Genomic DNA, 16,804 nt, shown 5'->3' with positions numbered 1-16,804 from the left:
ATTTGAGACCTCTACATAACGAAGTGGCAGCAGGAGACCCCCTCGATATAACGAATTTATCCCTCCTACAACCCAGAGATTTCGCCCCAAATTTTGTCATTTTTGCGCGAGCAGCAATCGGAAGCACCTTCTCCGCCGCGAAGCAAGTGCACGTGTGAGTGTGTGTGCAAGGCGGGCCTGCATCGCCTCGACCCGGCGATGTTGCCGCCGCGAGAGTGACCTTTCCCCCTAGCCTCTCTTCATTCAAACCTGATCCTGCCGCTTGCTGCAGCTGGCCTAGCCCGCCAAGCCGGCACTCTCTCCTTTTCCAGTTGATGTTGCCGACGCGCTGGTACACGCTGCGACACATCACACTCGATGAGCGCTCCCCTCACACGCGCTGTCAAACGCTGGAGGCATGTGGAAGCGCCGCTGGAGAAGCGAGCGAAGTGACCTTCGTGCTGTTCTCTATCGCTTCAACGCAAACTGAGCGCCGAGAACACACAGCCTGCACAAAGCTACGAGCCACCGACGCACCTGCACTGCTAGACTCTGCCCCAACGCAGATCGCTTTCCACATACAGCCCGCGCGACCGCGTGCCGCCGTGCAGTACGCAGTTGATGCCAGGGTAGAGTACAACGCCGCCCCACTATCCCTCCCCCCTCGCTCACTCGCCGGTGCCTCGAGTGCAACAGAAAAAGGTGAGCTTCCTCCCTTGCTTTTCTAGCGCGCGCGAGATTTAGACGCGGTCGTCGGCTCCCCTCGCACGATTTCACTCGCACATACAGCATACGGCGCGCAGCGACTGCGTTATCACCCTTTACGGAATATCTGAGCCAAAACCAATTTTAGGGCCACAACGCGTCATAGACACCATCATAGATTGAAATACGGATCTCAAGGGCCATACTTTTGCTGGCAGAAACCGAAAATACATCATAGCTGTCGCCCCCGGCACTTTGGGCGGCCAATGCCATCGTCAAGCCACCAAGCCAAGCGACATGAAAAGTCAAAATGGCCGCTCGGGCCCAGCGCGGGGTGGCAGTTCACAACGTATGATGCGGGAACGGTCCCACAGCTGCGACGCAACTGCAGGGTTACCAATGCATTGGGTTCTATGGGAGCTTTGCCGGGACCGGCCGAAAACGACGTAACAGCCGGGAAAACGCAGCCCCCGGGTAGGTAACAGTGGGGTTCTACTGTAACACTATATGACGCTACGACGCCATCGTGATGCTCACTGTTCGTTTCCTCCCGATTGTGCAAAACGACACGCGTCCACGCATCCATGACATTCCAAGGATGAGTGCTTCGACGAAAACGGGAAACGGATGCGCGTTACAATTGAGGGCGAGTTAGAATCGAGTAAATACGGTAAGCATTTCTTTTTCGAATTTTTGTGCCGAACCTGCATATAACGAAATCCTCTTTATAACGAAGTTTTTCGGGAATTTGTCAATTTCGTTATATCCAGGTTTAACTGTAGTACCGTGCACCTCATGCTTTCATACAGAAATACAACTTACTTGCGCCGTAACCAAAGAGTGGTGCTACCAGTGCGTTGAAAAAAATTTTTTTTTTCCTTCGGCAACATCAACTGAAAAAGGAGAGTGCCGGCTTGGCGGGCTAGGCCAGCTGTAGCAAGCGGCGGAATCAGGTTTGAATAAAGGGAGGGTGAAAGGTCACGCCCACAGCGGCAAGATCGCCGGGTCGAGGGATGCAGGCCTGCTTCACACACGCTCACACGCACACGTGCGCTCGCTCTCGTCTTGCAGTCGCCGTGAATTCAAGCGCGCCAAGCACGACGACGACGCTTCGCATTCCGTCGCGGCGGAGAAGGTGCTTCCGGTTGCTGCTCGCGCAAAAATGACAAAATTTGGGCCGAAATCTTAGGTTGTCGGCGGGGAAAATTCGTTATTTCGAGGGGGTCTCCCGCTGCCACTTCGTTATGTAGAGGTCTCAAATACATGTGCTTCTATGGAGTAACAGCGGGGAATAGAAAAACTTCGTTATATCCAGGAATTCGTTATATGGAGGTTCGTTATAAGCAGGTATAACTGCAGTACACTATTATAATGATTATAGGTGTGAACTTGACTAATTATGCATTTATTTTACAGATATATGTATCAACTGACCCGTAACGCCGTCACAACTTTTTTTTTTCCTTGTTTATTTTCCTTTTTTGTTACAACCTTGACGCAGTGATGACGACATTACCAGTTTTCTTTAATTTCTAACGCTACGAATTATCTACTATTAGACTATTATAACAATTACACACCTTGATTTCCTTATTTTCCTTTTTTGTTACGACCTTGATGCGGCAAAGTGTAACCCGATTCTTTTTATAGCGGTATTTTTTTCTAGCAGTACCGATCATATACTATTACATTATTATAATGCTTACATGTGTTAACTTTATTTTCCCTTATTTTTTGTTACGACCTTGACGCAGCAACAATGGCAATTACACTGTTATAACAATAACATGTGTTAGTTACCTTGACCAATTATGAATTTATTTTGCAGATTAAGGTCTCACAGGACGGACAGATTTTGCTGGGGTACTTGCCAGAGAATCCTCACGCATTACTGTAGGACTGTTCAAAACTAAGGAAATGGAGAGAAACCGCTTAAGTACACTGAGGCCAAAGCAACTTTCACTCCCATGAATGTAATGTAGCTCACACAGACATCTGTCAGCCAAGCTGCAATCCATGGTTAGAATAGCGATCAGAAGCTTTTTTTTTTTTTTTTTCCCTAACGCTGCCAATCATCTCCTATTACGCTATTATAACACTTACATGTGTTAACTTGACCAATTATGCATTTATTTTGCAGATATAGGGAATCACGGGATGGACAAATTTTGCTGAGATGCTCGCCAAAGAATGCTTACACATTCAAATTAAAGGGACACTAAACAGAAACACCAAACCAGTTAATACTGATACAAAGTATTCTTTCAAACCTACATTTTCATTTTTTTTGGTAATAGGTTGATTATTAGAGAAGAAAATGAACGTCATAATTTCATGCGGAAACCCCAGCACTGCTGTATCAGTGTGGTGCCCCGGATTTCTAAGTATATTTTTCATATTTGGACCGTTATGGATCAGTAACGGTAGTTGAAACTTGGCAAGTTCAGTCTTAAGTGCATCTAGAATACAATGTACCCTAGGCCATTTTCACCGATAAAAAATTAAATAGGCTTAATTGCATCTAGAATACAATGTACCCTAAGCCATTTTCACCGATTAAAAATTAAATCGGCGTGAGCAGACACCATTAAAATCCATGACATCGTGGCAAGCTGATGCTGGATCTTTAAGGCAGTGTTGCCACCTGTCTTTCGTTTTTTAATGACTTACCAGGCCTTTTCTTATGAAAAGAGTGGCTTTTTTGTCATTGTAAAAGGGTACTAATGTACTAACACAGCTCAAATCATTTTCTTCTTGAGTATCTCTTGAAATAACTCATTATCTTAATTATAATCCAGGGTTTGAGGATACATTGTCTGTCGAGGGGCATACATTGTGTTTAAGGTAAACAAACACCACAGATAACAAAAAATGAACGTGCACTAACATATGACGCTAAGTGCTACAAGTAAATCAGTCTCAAACACAGCATGTACGCACAATTCCAAGTTTGTAGGTTGTGGTGCCAAGTGACTTCAGGATGTCACAGCAGTCGCTGAGGTGCCCTTGGGACAACAGCAGCTGAGCCAAGGTAAGCGACATTGACAGTGACCGGCTCGGGTGGCGTTCAGCATATTCCTAAAGAAAAAGGCAGACATTTTTATCAAGACATGCTTCTCCACATATTGAATCACCCTTGGCTACACTAAACCAAAATACAGGGCACTATATCAAAACGTTGCATTAAAAAAAGAAAAAAGCATATAGAATTGATATGAATCACAGAATTGTAAAATCAAATTACAAAGCATTTTTCAAATTATGTGTCACTTAAAGGGCCTTTCAAAAGATCTGAGTATTGCAAACAAGACAACTGCAGTGCATAGATCACACGGTGACGACCATGTCGGCAACATATTATACTGATGCACACCATAAAATTCAAACAAAAGCATGCACGCTTCTCCTCGTAGGAGTCACTGCAGCATTGAGCGGGATTACTCGAAGTGAAATGGCACTTCCACATCATACAGATTGCCTGTAGTGCACAAAAAGTCAGCAGCAGTGAGAACAGCAGTGAGAACGAGGTGGGTCCTCGGCTCCGATGTGGTATAAAGCAACAAAGATATCACTCATGGGTGCTGGCTGAGGCAATGGGGAGAGAGTCCGCTGCAGGAAAGGTAGGTTGCCTCATCGCACAATGGCCTTCCAACATTTCCTTTGTTTCTGTATCTGCCACTACTGAAACCCTTTTCAAAATTTTTGCAGTAGAGCGTTACGTGGACGGCCTTTCACAACTTCTAGCGTGTGACCAAAATTAGAGTGAACGAAGCACGCACGCCGACCGTGGCAAAGTGAGCAGCCACCACTGCCGGCATCAGGTTGAGAGTGCATCAGCACGTGCTACGGCTGTGCATGAAAAGGACGTGCCTTCGTATCTGATAAGTGGTAGTCAAGCCATCGCATGCTACATCGCATGCGATATGATAGTGCATGAGCACAGTCACGTTTTTTTTTTTTTTTTCTTCCACACACTTTCTTTAAATGACGATAAAAAGCACCACGCACAAGGTACGTGGCCACAAAACACTGGATTGGTTGTTTCTGAAGCCTCTCTACAATGTAACGAAATGTGTTTAGCTCTAAAGTGAATACAGTTGAATCTTGTTTGTTCGAATTCCGAGGGGATCAGAAATTTATTCAAATAAAACTGAGTTCAAACTAGAAAGAGCGCCTTTAAATATAGTGCCCGATCTATAGTGTGGTAAAACAAAAACCATCACTGTACAGGCATTGAAAAAGTCTAGATTCCGTATAAAATCCAAGTGCGATAAGATTGCGCCTAGCGCGGTGCTTGCTGTGGTTGCGAGGGAAAACATGCGAGGGTGAGCTGAGAAGGATGGTGGATTGATGTGCACCGTCCTCTGGCATGCCCAATGTTGGAGATGACGTGATCAGTCACACAGTAGTGTGATCAAGCGCATGGTAGGAGAGAGAGAAAAGGGGAGAAGGGCAGGTGAGTGTTATCAAGTGCACAATGGGGGCTCCTTCCTGCTGGGAAAAGGTGGGAAAAGCAGAGCGTGAGCCACGCTACTTGCTCCGGTTCTGTCTCGGCTTCCCGCACATCCTTCCGCATCATCTTTACGGTACCTATGCATTGAGCCTTTGCCTTTGGCTCGGGTTTTTCCAAAATGCAGGCAATGGGAGTCAGAATTTTTTTCGAAATAACCGTTGCGCATTTTTTTTATCTCAAATTCAGGGAGAGTTTTTCACTATTCAAATACACAGGACTTTGCCAGGACCAACAGAACAGTTCAAACTATCAGTCAATTTGAATTAAGAGAGTTACAATTGGGATTTCATTGTATAAAACATTTTTCATAATTCATCTTAGTTAATTAACTAATTTAGCAGAACATAAAAAGTAGTTCATGGAGTGCCAGATGATGGCTGCAGTTTTCCGCTTTTTAAAAAATCCTTGGCTCAAGTTACCCAGTATGCTATATACTACCAATGACATCAAGTAGTGCTTTCATCAACTCTGGCCAGAATAACGTAGCAATTCGATTCGAATTCTTTTTCTTTCTATGCATGATCAATGGTCTGAACAGCGCTCTGCCTACGTCATCACCAGGATCAGCCAGTTGTAAGCAATGCATGATAAGAAAGAAATAGAAGAGAGCAAAAGGAATCTATACATTATACCGGCCCTGTACTGGAAACTTGCATATTAAGGTGGACTTGTCGCTACGCCTAGCCCCCGCATTTTCTTGCGGCACCATTTTGGAAGTGCACACCAACACTACTAATGCCCTGAGTAGGTCATGCGATAGCCGAGAAGCACTTGCCGATTTCAGCCTACACCTAAACAGGAGAGAGAGAAAAAAGAAGTAAGTTTGGGAGAATGGGGGAGAAAGATGGGGCGCATCCAAAGAAAGTGAAGTATGCTTAAAGTTGAAGTGGTCAGCAGTGCTCTCATCACTGCCCCTGTACCACGATTTCAAACTAGATAGTATTGTAATGTTTATTCTTGCGCTTGCTTTTTAGACTAAAAGGCTGTAAAACTTCATTAAAGTATTGTCTAATATCAGAAAAAGGTTCCAAGTGCACACCCAACCAATTCCAGTAAGCAGCATATCACATTCACCATGAGAAGTCACTACCGCATGCCACTGCAGTCAGCAAGAACATTGCATTTTAGAGCAGATTAAAATATAAATACTCTGACGCCAGAACTTCATAGCAGGTGAGGCATTACAAAAACCCATACTAACAGAAAATAAAATCTACATGTTCAATGTGTCACACAGCCCCTTTACGTCACATGGCCCCTTTAGGTCAGAACCACAAAAGTGTTCAAGGTTGACTTGCCTTGAGTAGTTGCACGACCTTCTCAAGTTGCTTGTCCTTACAGTGCATTGTTGCAGCTCGAAGCAATACCGCCTCGTCAGCAGAATTTGTAAAATTCTTTTCTAATATGGTGACAGCCTTCACACATTGGTCTAGCTGACCTGTGTGGTACAACAGCAGGCAGTGATTGAGCGCTATGGCCCGTCGTTGCTGTGACGTCAGTTTGCTCTCCAGCCCTTCAGCCACTGCCATCTTGATTTTTTTCTTGGAGTCGAACATGTTCTGGTCCTGTGCAGTGCAAATTACAAAGCAACAAATATTTCTTATTCACACGCACTCCTTTTGGAATCCTTTAGTACTGTAGCCTACACTAGTAACATGAACTCAGCCATTATCTGAAACACTGCAGTCATTTATTTATGGCCCCAGATCATGTGTTTTTGCACTGCTATCTCAGCAAATTGTAAATATACAGCTGAACAAACTTGTTATCAGCAAAGTAGCATCAGAAACAAAATTCAATGTTCATTACAGCAAATGCTCACTATAAATGTGAACAAGAATAATGGTGCAAATCAATCCACAATAGACTTGCACAGTACAGGTGTTCCAATTGCAACACCACTAGAGCAACAACCACAATGAGCACAACAATGATGTGGCTTTGCCTGATGTCTATTCATGAATTTTATGCCACACAATAATCGTACTGTTATTGTGGCCAAAATGCACAGCATGGGGCATCCTCTATAATCAGTGAATGTACAGCATGTTTCAGCCCACATTACAGCACCACTACCAGGCAGTGCTAAATTTATGTAAGCCACCAGGTGATGATAACCAACCAAACTTTATTTCATACTATTAAGCAATTTGTTATGCAAGCATTTTTTATAGCTAGGCCCAATTACCTGGATTTATGGCCAAAATGAAGCTAACCCTAAGGTTGACCGTATCCAGAAACAATGTAGCAGCCTGTTGTGGTGATGGAATTTTCATGGCATAGACAGCAACCACCTAATGCTTTAAATGTAAATGAACTTTTATTAAAGCATTTAAAAACTGAAATAAAATCCCTGTTTCAAACATTTGTTTGTTACACATATAAAAAATCCAGCGTAAATATTCAGCATAACAAGCAGGTGGTGCACCTACGTGTGTGAGCTAGCTGATTGACCAGTGCTCACAGGCTTTGCTGCCCTCAGACAAATACATCACACACTTTGCTTGTTGGAAATGAATATTTGCAACACATCATGAAAATTGGCTGAGCATATGGCATAACATCAAGTTAGGAACAGGATCAATGTTTGCATATAGGAATCGAAGCTCAATATAACTACCTACTTGCGGCAAAAAACTCACTCCGTTTAGTAAATGTTTATGTTTCAGCGTTAAAAATACTTCACAGGCTCCTGGAACAATCCTGGTGGACAGCATCGTGTCATTAAGCATTTACATATAGAACCATGCAAAAAACTTGACCAATAATAACTTCATCAAAAGCACTGACACATACTGTAGAGAGAAATGATTCAGTGTAGACATCTACTTTTGAATGCAATGTAGTCATTATTTTATTGGTACACAACTAACTTGCATCAAGTAGATGCTGTCGCAAGGAAACAGTGCACAACTTTCTAGGTGCTGTCAACACCTGCTTTACACAGATGCATTCTTCCTGGCTTACTAAGTCTCCTAACAGTAAGACTGGCCTATTCACAATTCAAGAAGGGCAACCCATCAGTTTAGTTTAACTCAAACAGGGCTGGTACAGAACATCCAATGCAAAATTCAGGGACAATTTAAGGATTTCCAGGTTGATGAAGGCCAAAATTCAAGGAGGTTGAAACTAAACCCCCCCCCCCCCCCCCAGTCATAACAAACTAAAAAATATTCAAATCTACTTCTTAGCTGCAATTCTTTAAACGAAGACAGTCACTGCATTACACACACACTTCAAGCTCTTCAGGTGGCTTTTCAAAGTCGACTTTCTTATTTTAACAATGTGGATCGCCTTGTGGCACATTTTGCTCAATAGGGGTAAGTAGTGTCTGGCTTCACTCAAAGATACTCGTCACATTAAAGCCAAATGGCTGAAACTTACGTTCCTCCAGGCATTTTTCTAGAGTGCAGGCCTCAAAAAATAGAGCCACGATGGTTGCAATTATTTGGACGCTTGATCTGGCTTCGTCTACCACTACAATGGCAATTTAAACCTGTTGTCAGTGGCTGTGGACATGCCAGACTGCAATCGCTTGGCTAACCCTCAAATGAAATTATATAGGATCATTGGCAGTGCCCACGGCATAGCACCAATGCGGAGTATATTACTTTGAATGTTCAGAAGTTGCCCCCTAACCTAGTTTTGAAGAAAATCAAGGGGCGCATCTATTTTCAAGAAGTTTTAAGCCCCGCCCCCCCCCCCCCCCCCCTTGAATCTCTTTTTACAATTTCAAGGGTATACAAGGATTTCAAGGACATGTACGAACCCTGCTCAATATTTCTCTTTACTGCACTTATTCCAACTTGCCCAAGGTGCCAGAGTTGGCAATGGTGGTGATAGTGAAAGGTGCAGGCAACTTTAGCCTGGAAATCTAGTCTAACAATTGCTCATTCTGAACATCTTTTGTACTGGCACTGAGGCACACCATCGAATATCAAACAAACCAATACACACTCTATAACGAGGCATAGATGTGACACTTGTTTGAAAACTGATTGTGGCCATAAATTGACATTGCAGCATTTTTTTATTGTGTCACTATGGCAGTCCCCTATACCTCCTATGATTTACGTGACTCAATCATGTCCCATAATTTTGCACTGGCACGTATGCACATCAATGAACATTCAAGAAACTAGTACTGCATAGAGAAAACGAGGAATAGATGTGATACTTTCTTGCAAACTATGCATCACTGCAGCAGTCCTCAAAATGTCCCATTAATAACATTATATAAGCTTTCGCTTCCAAGCTCTTCAACAGAGGGCCCTGCTGCAAGTGCACATGTTGAGTATCATGTGATCCTGGAAGGCCTCAGGGATGCAAACGTGTACACGTACTACTATATGTTTTGTTAGCAGCAAGTAACTTGAAAATAAGTAAACATGCATAAGAAGACAGATTTTCTTACCTTGTTTATTGTTACAATGTTGTTAGCTGCCACAGCTATGATGGCATTGTCAGAAGGTCTGTAACAAAATGGCATTCAACTATAGACAACGAATGTATTAAAAAACATGCACATTTGTGTCCAGCTCATTTTGTTAGCCACACCTGCTCAGTGTATGTAGCATGGGTGTACGGAGGGCTTTCTACTAGCAAGGGGGAGGGGAGCAAACTATACTGCAGGCCATACTTCGTGCCTTCAACAGCTGTCCCTTAGCCATTTTGCTTTTATTAAGAGGTTTTCATTTTTCAACTTCATCTTTGAAACATTGCAGATTAAACCAGACTTTTCTTTAACCTTTCCCGAAATGTTTTCTCCAATGGGAATGTATCAGCTGTTGGTAAAACAAAATGCTGTTTCTTGATCATACTTTACCGGTGGTTTTATCCTCATCTTGTTATGAAAAAGAATGCCCAGGCTTGAGGGGAGGGTATTTTGGGAGAGGCTAACCTAACACCTCCCGAAATACCTGGCTACACCCTTGCTCTCAGGCCATAGTGCTAAAGCATGACACAAGACAAGACTTCAACCAAGATTACAAGCCTGTCGGTTGTAATCTGGTCCTGTGTCCTGCTTTCACGTTGACTCTAGTGATCGTAAAAAATTACCAACTAGCCCAATCCATGATGCTCAGGCATGTAAATAAGAGCCTGTGGGGGCATCCGCCTTAGCAGTGCTTCTTGTTTCATATTCTGTTAGAATTAATGTGCACTCAACTTGTGCCGCCCCTCCTTCTTCATACATGCTATACACCTATGGTGCGCAATACAGTATGTGCATCACCAGAGGCGCAAGGTTCAATGCCCCATTTATCTGCTTACGGACAAGCTAGGCTGACTAAGGTCCACACAAGAGGGCCACGTAGGCATAACAGAAATCAAATTTTCGCACATTAAGCAAGAGACCAAACAAGGAACACATCAGTAAAGGCCTCGTACAATGCAACAAGAAAAACATACTTGGTTATATAAACACCAATGTCTAGAGGTTGCTTAGAGCAGGCCACATAAGAGGAAGCTTTATATCATGAGCTACTAAATATACATGGGACCAGAGAAATCGTCCTGCTTGGCATTCACTGAAGTGATTATGATAAGCCCCCTCATTGCATTTAAGAGTGATATTAACATCTACCAAATGTTTGGAGCAGATTTTTTATTTATGGCTATAACATTTTAAAAGAAACTTGCTTAAAATCAGAAATTTTTCAAACAGAAGAACAATAACTTCTCAATGAGAACAGATATAACACTCTGGGCTGCATCAATCAGAACAGCCAAAGAAGACAAAATGGATAATTATACATAATTCTGAAACATACCAATGTTCTGCAACTAGATTCCGCAAGACTCGTGTAACCAATGTGGAAATTTCATGTAAGCGCTCAACAAGTACTTCGTATTTTGTCAGCTTTAGCCAGTCTTATAGGGTGCAGCTTACAGAATTGCAGTATCAGTTTTTGGTGCAGAGTTGGGAAGCCGTAAACTTGGTGCTTCTATTTTTTTTTAATTTTTATACAATTTTTGTAACAAATTTTGAGGCCCTAGATCGAAATTACGCTTTGAACAGCCTTCTTCTTTCTGGGGTCTTACGAGCCAAAACCAGTTCGGATTATGAGGCATGCCGTAGTGGAGGACTCCGGACTAATTTTGACCACCTTGCACATCTTGCTTTGAACAGTCAGTAGCATTTAACTTTTTCTCCTGAATGCAACAAGTCTTGTTATACCCGTGTCACACGGGCACCCACAAACTCCTTTAGGATAAGGGAGCGCGAAACTTCCTAAGGGAGTTCGACCTTAAGGAAGTTGTGGCCGTGTCACACGGCCAATAACAAGTTTTCATAAGAAGCCGCCAGAGGCGCTATCAGCGGCGTTTGATGTTTGTAGAATTACAAAAATGTAACTTCTAATTACGCTCGTAGCTATTATAATTAACGCTCCTTCTATAAAAAACACTATTTATTATATTTGATGCGAAAAACATACACCTTGCTAAAAATCAAAGTGCACTCGCTAAACATAGCAGTGCTGACAGCGACGCTAGCCACCATGTGCTTCTCTGTGTTCCTTTGCGGCATGGCGAGTATGCTGATTTGCACTTGAACGTTTATTTATTTCAACAGAACTGTTTTGAAAAACACTCGACATTATTTTTAATGCAAAAATAATTAAATTCTCAGCTTTACGACAACAAGCCTGGGCACGAGAGTACTCCCTTCAGCCGCTGAGGGAGATCGCCGATCTCCCTTGACCAAAAGCTCCGTTAAACTCCCTAAGTGGAAGGGCGACCGTGTGACATCGCATGCATCTCCCTCAACATAAAGACGAGGGAGTTAAAAGGAGTTTGCGGATGCCCGTCTGACAGGGGTATTAAAAGTGATTGCGCAGTAGCCCATAGAGAGCATTTCCATAATTTTTATGCAGTACTTTCAAAGGCAAATTTGACTTTGTCCCAAGCTAAAGCCTCCTCACTTTTGGTCTTTTCAGTTTCTTGGAAGAGAAATTACAAAACCTCGCAATGGCATCACTTTTGCAGAATAAAAACAATTTGTTCCATCACAGGCCCACAACTGACCTTGAATTACATAAACCAAAAGAAAATGCTGAGAACCAAGCTCTATGCAATCCGCTTTCATATCAGGAATACTACAGGAGTCTACTCACCGCTGTTTGAGTGTTAGATTGTAAAGTTTCATGGCCTGGTCAGGGAAGCCTAACCTCTGCTTGGCATAGCCTAGCTGTGTCCTGAAAAAAAAAGAAAAAAAAAAAGTGCTTAGACACCTTGGCCCAAACTGGGCAACTGCCGAAGGCATGAGATCATCTAGCACTAGCATACCTCACAATGGCCAGCTCTTCCTCAATTTCATCCTCAGGTACATCATCTTCTTCTAGCGACTTTTTGCATAGTTCTGTTGACAGTGCAAAATAGGCAGTTGTACAGTAACATAATCTCAGTGTATTTGTCATGCACAACTTCTTAGTAGTCAACAGGAATTGAAAAACTTGTCCCAACTCATGAAACTTTTCCACAATAATGACCTAATGCAATGAAATTTCACTCTGCTAAAGTTATTACGAATGAGTAGTGTTATGGTGAGCCTGAAATTTAGCATCGCAAGTTAGGGCAACGCTCCAGATCGCCTGCCTTTGTCGAGTTCATTGCCCTCCTTTCCGAGAAAACATCACCACTTCGGCACCTGCCACTCCCAGAGCTGACCCAGGTAAAAGGGCAAGCCACGAAGGGGAGAAGGCCATTGACATCCCAAATCACCAGGAGGACCAAAAGTTTGCAGCAAACACTCAGGCACTGGCACCTCCACAGGCACACTCGCAGTCTGAGATGACTCCAACAATTACGCAAGAAACCACAAGGGGTATACGACCTGTTCTGTTACCTATCTTACTATTGCACCAGAGAAACATTTTGTAACTCACACAAGATAGGGCAGAGGTTAGGGAGAAGGTAGGTGTAAAACTGCAGCCATATTTCTGCTTTCATTTTGGAGATCGAATATTCATCCAACTGCACTGCATTCAAAGAGATCTTTACTGCACATGAATTGCTCATGTGATGAAATCTTAGCAGATGTCACAGCAATTACAGTTTATGTACATCTATAACTGCCTTTGCTAAAGAAAGCATGATCCGGTGGGTTAAAGAGAACTGAAGACCCTGGCTCCAGCACCAATCACAACAGCAACAACTATTAGACCATGTCACACACAACCATCTCTTCATGGTCCAGTTTTGTTTTTAGCTTCGGTTGGTGGGTTCACCTCAACATAACTATGTCAGACTGAAGTGCCATAAGGGTAGCAAACATAAATAGCTTCCTGTAAAGCACGTCACGTGCCATACACTCACATTAGCAATGAGCTCTGCATTATAGTGCATACATTCTGAATGCACACCCGACCACCAAAGCAAAGGCCAGCTGGCTATAGCCAGAAATGGCCAGCTGGCATTTACTTTTTTGTGGTGTGTAGAATTGACATAGTTACTGAATAATGATACACTGTGCATACTTCCAAATTTGTTATTTCTCGTATTACCACTTTTAGTGCGAGACATGGTGTTCTTGCTTTCTTAAAATGAAATTCAATTACATACAATATATTCTTTTCAGATACACTTATCATAAGAGCATTCATTCCATTAAAATGGATGCCTTTTTCACGTAATAAAATATTTAGCAGCCTCCCACGAATAACTCGAAGTTTTGCGGTTGTTTAAAGAGAAGCATAGAACAACATCCAATTTTGTGAACCACTCTGTTCAATTTTTTCACTTTGTCCCACTATGGAATATGGCATAGAGTGAACAAAGAAAATAGCCTCCCTTAATTAAAAAAACACTTTTGTACCTGAAGCTAACCAAAATCAACTAATAAGAATGAGTTTAACACAGTAAAAGTTTGTAGTCACACTTAAATATGATAAAGCAATGGGAAAAAATTCTTGCCTTCAGCTTGCACAAGCTTCTGAAGTGCATCAGCATACTTTGCCAGACCCAGCAAGCTGCAAGCTTTGTTGTAGCACAACTCATATGAACCTTCTCCTAAACTTGGAGCACCCTTCACCTGAAAGTGTGTCCACACCATCAGAACAGCACAAGCTTGCTTCCAGGCATTAAAATATCAAAAGCACATACCTCATGTTGAGTCTGCATTGTCAAAGATGCTATGACAGCTGCAAGATTTGTTTGTCTTTCCTCTTCATACTCATCCTTAAAAGAGACAAAAAAACAAAAACAAAAAATGTGGTGTTGCTGTTCAGACTAACAGTAATCATGCAGGGAAAGCTTCTGTAAACCTTATTTAACCGTTTTCATTTGGCTGACAAGTGCTCTGGTGTATATCTTATGTTTATCGCTTCAATGTTCTCGCTTTGAAAGCATGCAATAAAAGTGCAAACATTTTATCAACAATAAAGCCAGCATACCCTTTACTGCCTGAAAAATTAGGAATATGTCAAGTGAGTAAACTTTAGCACAGCATAAAAGTTTTCAGCACATTTGTGCTTCACCTGGGAGAAAACATTCATTGCTGTCCACCTTGTGTCACCAGATACAGTTCTATGTCCACACATACATATCTGCCAGCCTGGGAAATTAATAATTTCTAAAAAACTACGCGGACACAACACCGAAGGGGAAAGAGAGGATAGAATGCATTTCTTTCGAAAATTGTAGAACTAGTCCTAGTTCATAAGCTTTATGAAAAATTATGAAGGTTGCCAAGTATGCACATACTCTACTTTGTTTTCCACAGCACCTAAATATAAGTAGGCCAGTATTTTAAATGAGACAACTCGCATAACCTCCTTAAACAAAATTCTCATGACAACCACGCAATGTGATGTTCGGTGCTGAAACCTCACATTCTTCTTAGAAAGTATGGTACTCCTCTCACTACTTGGAATGAGCAGTTAGATATCAAACAACTAACCTCCGAGTTCTTGATCAGGTCCTTGTAGACTTCAAAGCATTCCTGGTAGTTTTCAAGCCTATAGAGCTGTAATAAGTGAAAGAACAGAGTTTCTTTTGAACACAACTTCACAACTGGCATTATAGTTAAAGTACTTTGGATGTATTTCAACGCCACATACCACTTGTGCTTTCAACTCCTTAACTCTAAAGCTCTGCGTAGTAATGCTACTCAACAAGTTCCACGCCTCCTTGGTGTCATTCAATCGGTACAGACAATATGCCTTCTCAAAAGCCATGTCCCTGTGGCAAAATAAACAGGGCAAATTAATGTACACAATCATAGTTAGCTGTGTTTTATATGCTAAATACACTAAACTAAATCTCGCGAGTCAGCTACGACAGTTGCATACATACCCGATGTTTTTGGAGTTCTTATTGACGACGTCGATTGCATCCTTGAAGTTTCCTAATTGTATTAGGCACACCACTTTGCACTGCAGCGCTTTTTCTTCCGTCGGAAACTCATGCAAGACTGAAACAGAACAGAAACCGGTTAGGTACTACACGCGGATGTCAAAGTAACGCAACACGTTTAATAGTGAGCGTTGGTTAACTGACAGCAGTTAATTCATTTGGAACGAAGACAGCCAATGTTTTATACCTTGTCTGCAACAAGCACTAATCGGTACTGAGCAATACAAACGAGTACGCACTGTTTAGTAGTTAATGGTATGCAAGGGTGTCGCCATATGGACTGGACGAATAACGGTGATCGCGACTGGATTTCAGTGGAAGTTAATAATAGAAACAGACCATTAACATTAAGTGAGGCGTGTACACCTACTAATCACGCGCTCTAAGTGGTAAAAACAGCGAGACAGACCACAACATGAGTGCGCACATATATCATGTGAAGATGTACTTACTTTTGTCACAAACCTTTAGGGCTCGGTCGTACTCTCCGCTCTTCCCGCAACGGCTAAGCTCAAGGTAAAACCCAGACAGAGCAGCCGATGTGTTCGTTTGAGCCATGTTTCAGGCAGAAAACAAAAAAAAACACACGACACAAACTTTACCAACTTCTGCCAGCTTCGCTTGCCTCGTTGCCTCCAGCGATGGACAACAGCTATGTGGCCGGCCGATCACGGCGCCCCCTGGGTGCCTGCTAACACATTTCGTAAATCAAGGCATCGATGTCAAAAATAAAAGAGCACTCTTAAAATAACCGAAGACTAACTAAAACTCCTGATAAAGTACTGAAAAAAATTAAACTCCTGTGTGTGGAGACGATGACGCGGTCTCTAAATAAAACGCATAGCAGACGCTTTTATCCCGTCTGTTAAAGGAGTACTGACACAAAAATTTGAAGTCGAGATAACTCGTGCGATCGATTTAGGTGGACACACACACATCGTTTACAAAATATCAGCGGCAAATATAGCTTAGAACATATTTAAAATCAAATTTAAAAGTACGTGTGCGCAGCCACCCGCAAAGCGCAGCACCTCGCGACATTGACATCAATGAGAGATTGTAAACACATGAGGAAGGAAAAAAAAGGAAGGAGTATTTTTTACCTCCATGTGTAATAAACATGATTGTACGGTGCATGGTACAGTGTCTAGACTATAGTGCCTAGAAGATCTAGACTCTAGCCACCGTAATGATTGTAAACATGGAGGCAAAAAAAATTTTCCTTCCTCCATGATTGTAAATAACCAAGAAAAC

The 16,804-nt window shown here is 42.4% G+C and overlaps 1 protein-coding gene across 2 annotated transcripts in view; it reads right to left on the bottom strand.

Annotated features, from left to right (window-relative positions):
- The window catches only part of LOC119460372 (signal recognition particle subunit SRP72), a 46,658-nt gene extending 30,443 nt beyond the window's left edge, over nt 1–16,215 (bottom strand). Inside the window, exons 1-11 of one of the 2 annotated variants that reach the window (XR_007466657.1) lie at nt 16,003–16,215; nt 15,491–15,608; nt 15,256–15,376; nt 15,096–15,161; nt 14,300–14,374; nt 14,111–14,228; nt 12,485–12,557; nt 12,313–12,393; nt 9,612–9,669; nt 6,496–6,762; nt 3,625–3,762 (exon numbers count right to left, since the gene is read on the bottom strand). Coding sequence is in view for 1 of the 2 variants with exons in the window: in XM_037721414.2 (XP_037577342.1) it covers nt 3,625–3,762; nt 6,496–6,762; nt 9,612–9,669; nt 12,313–12,393; nt 12,485–12,557; nt 14,111–14,228; nt 14,300–14,374; nt 15,096–15,161; nt 15,256–15,376; nt 15,491–15,608; nt 16,003–16,108 (1,221 nt within the window). In the remaining variant the exon portion in view is untranslated. The remainder of the gene's footprint in view (nt 1–3,624; nt 3,763–6,495; nt 6,763–9,611; nt 9,670–12,312; nt 12,394–12,484; nt 12,558–14,110; nt 14,229–14,299; nt 14,375–15,095; nt 15,162–15,255; nt 15,377–15,490; nt 15,609–16,002) is intronic. The other variant, XM_037721414.2, reaches the window with a different exon arrangement.
- Between the last annotated feature and the right edge of the window lie 589 nt (nt 16,216–16,804).

Source organism: Dermacentor silvarum, chromosome 1 (genome assembly GCF_013339745.2).
Source record: "Dermacentor silvarum isolate Dsil-2018 chromosome 1, BIME_Dsil_1.4, whole genome shotgun sequence".
Lineage (NCBI taxonomy): Eukaryota > Metazoa > Arthropoda > Arachnida > Ixodida > Ixodidae > Dermacentor > Dermacentor silvarum.
This window is presented reverse-complemented; position numbering and strand designations above follow the sequence as displayed.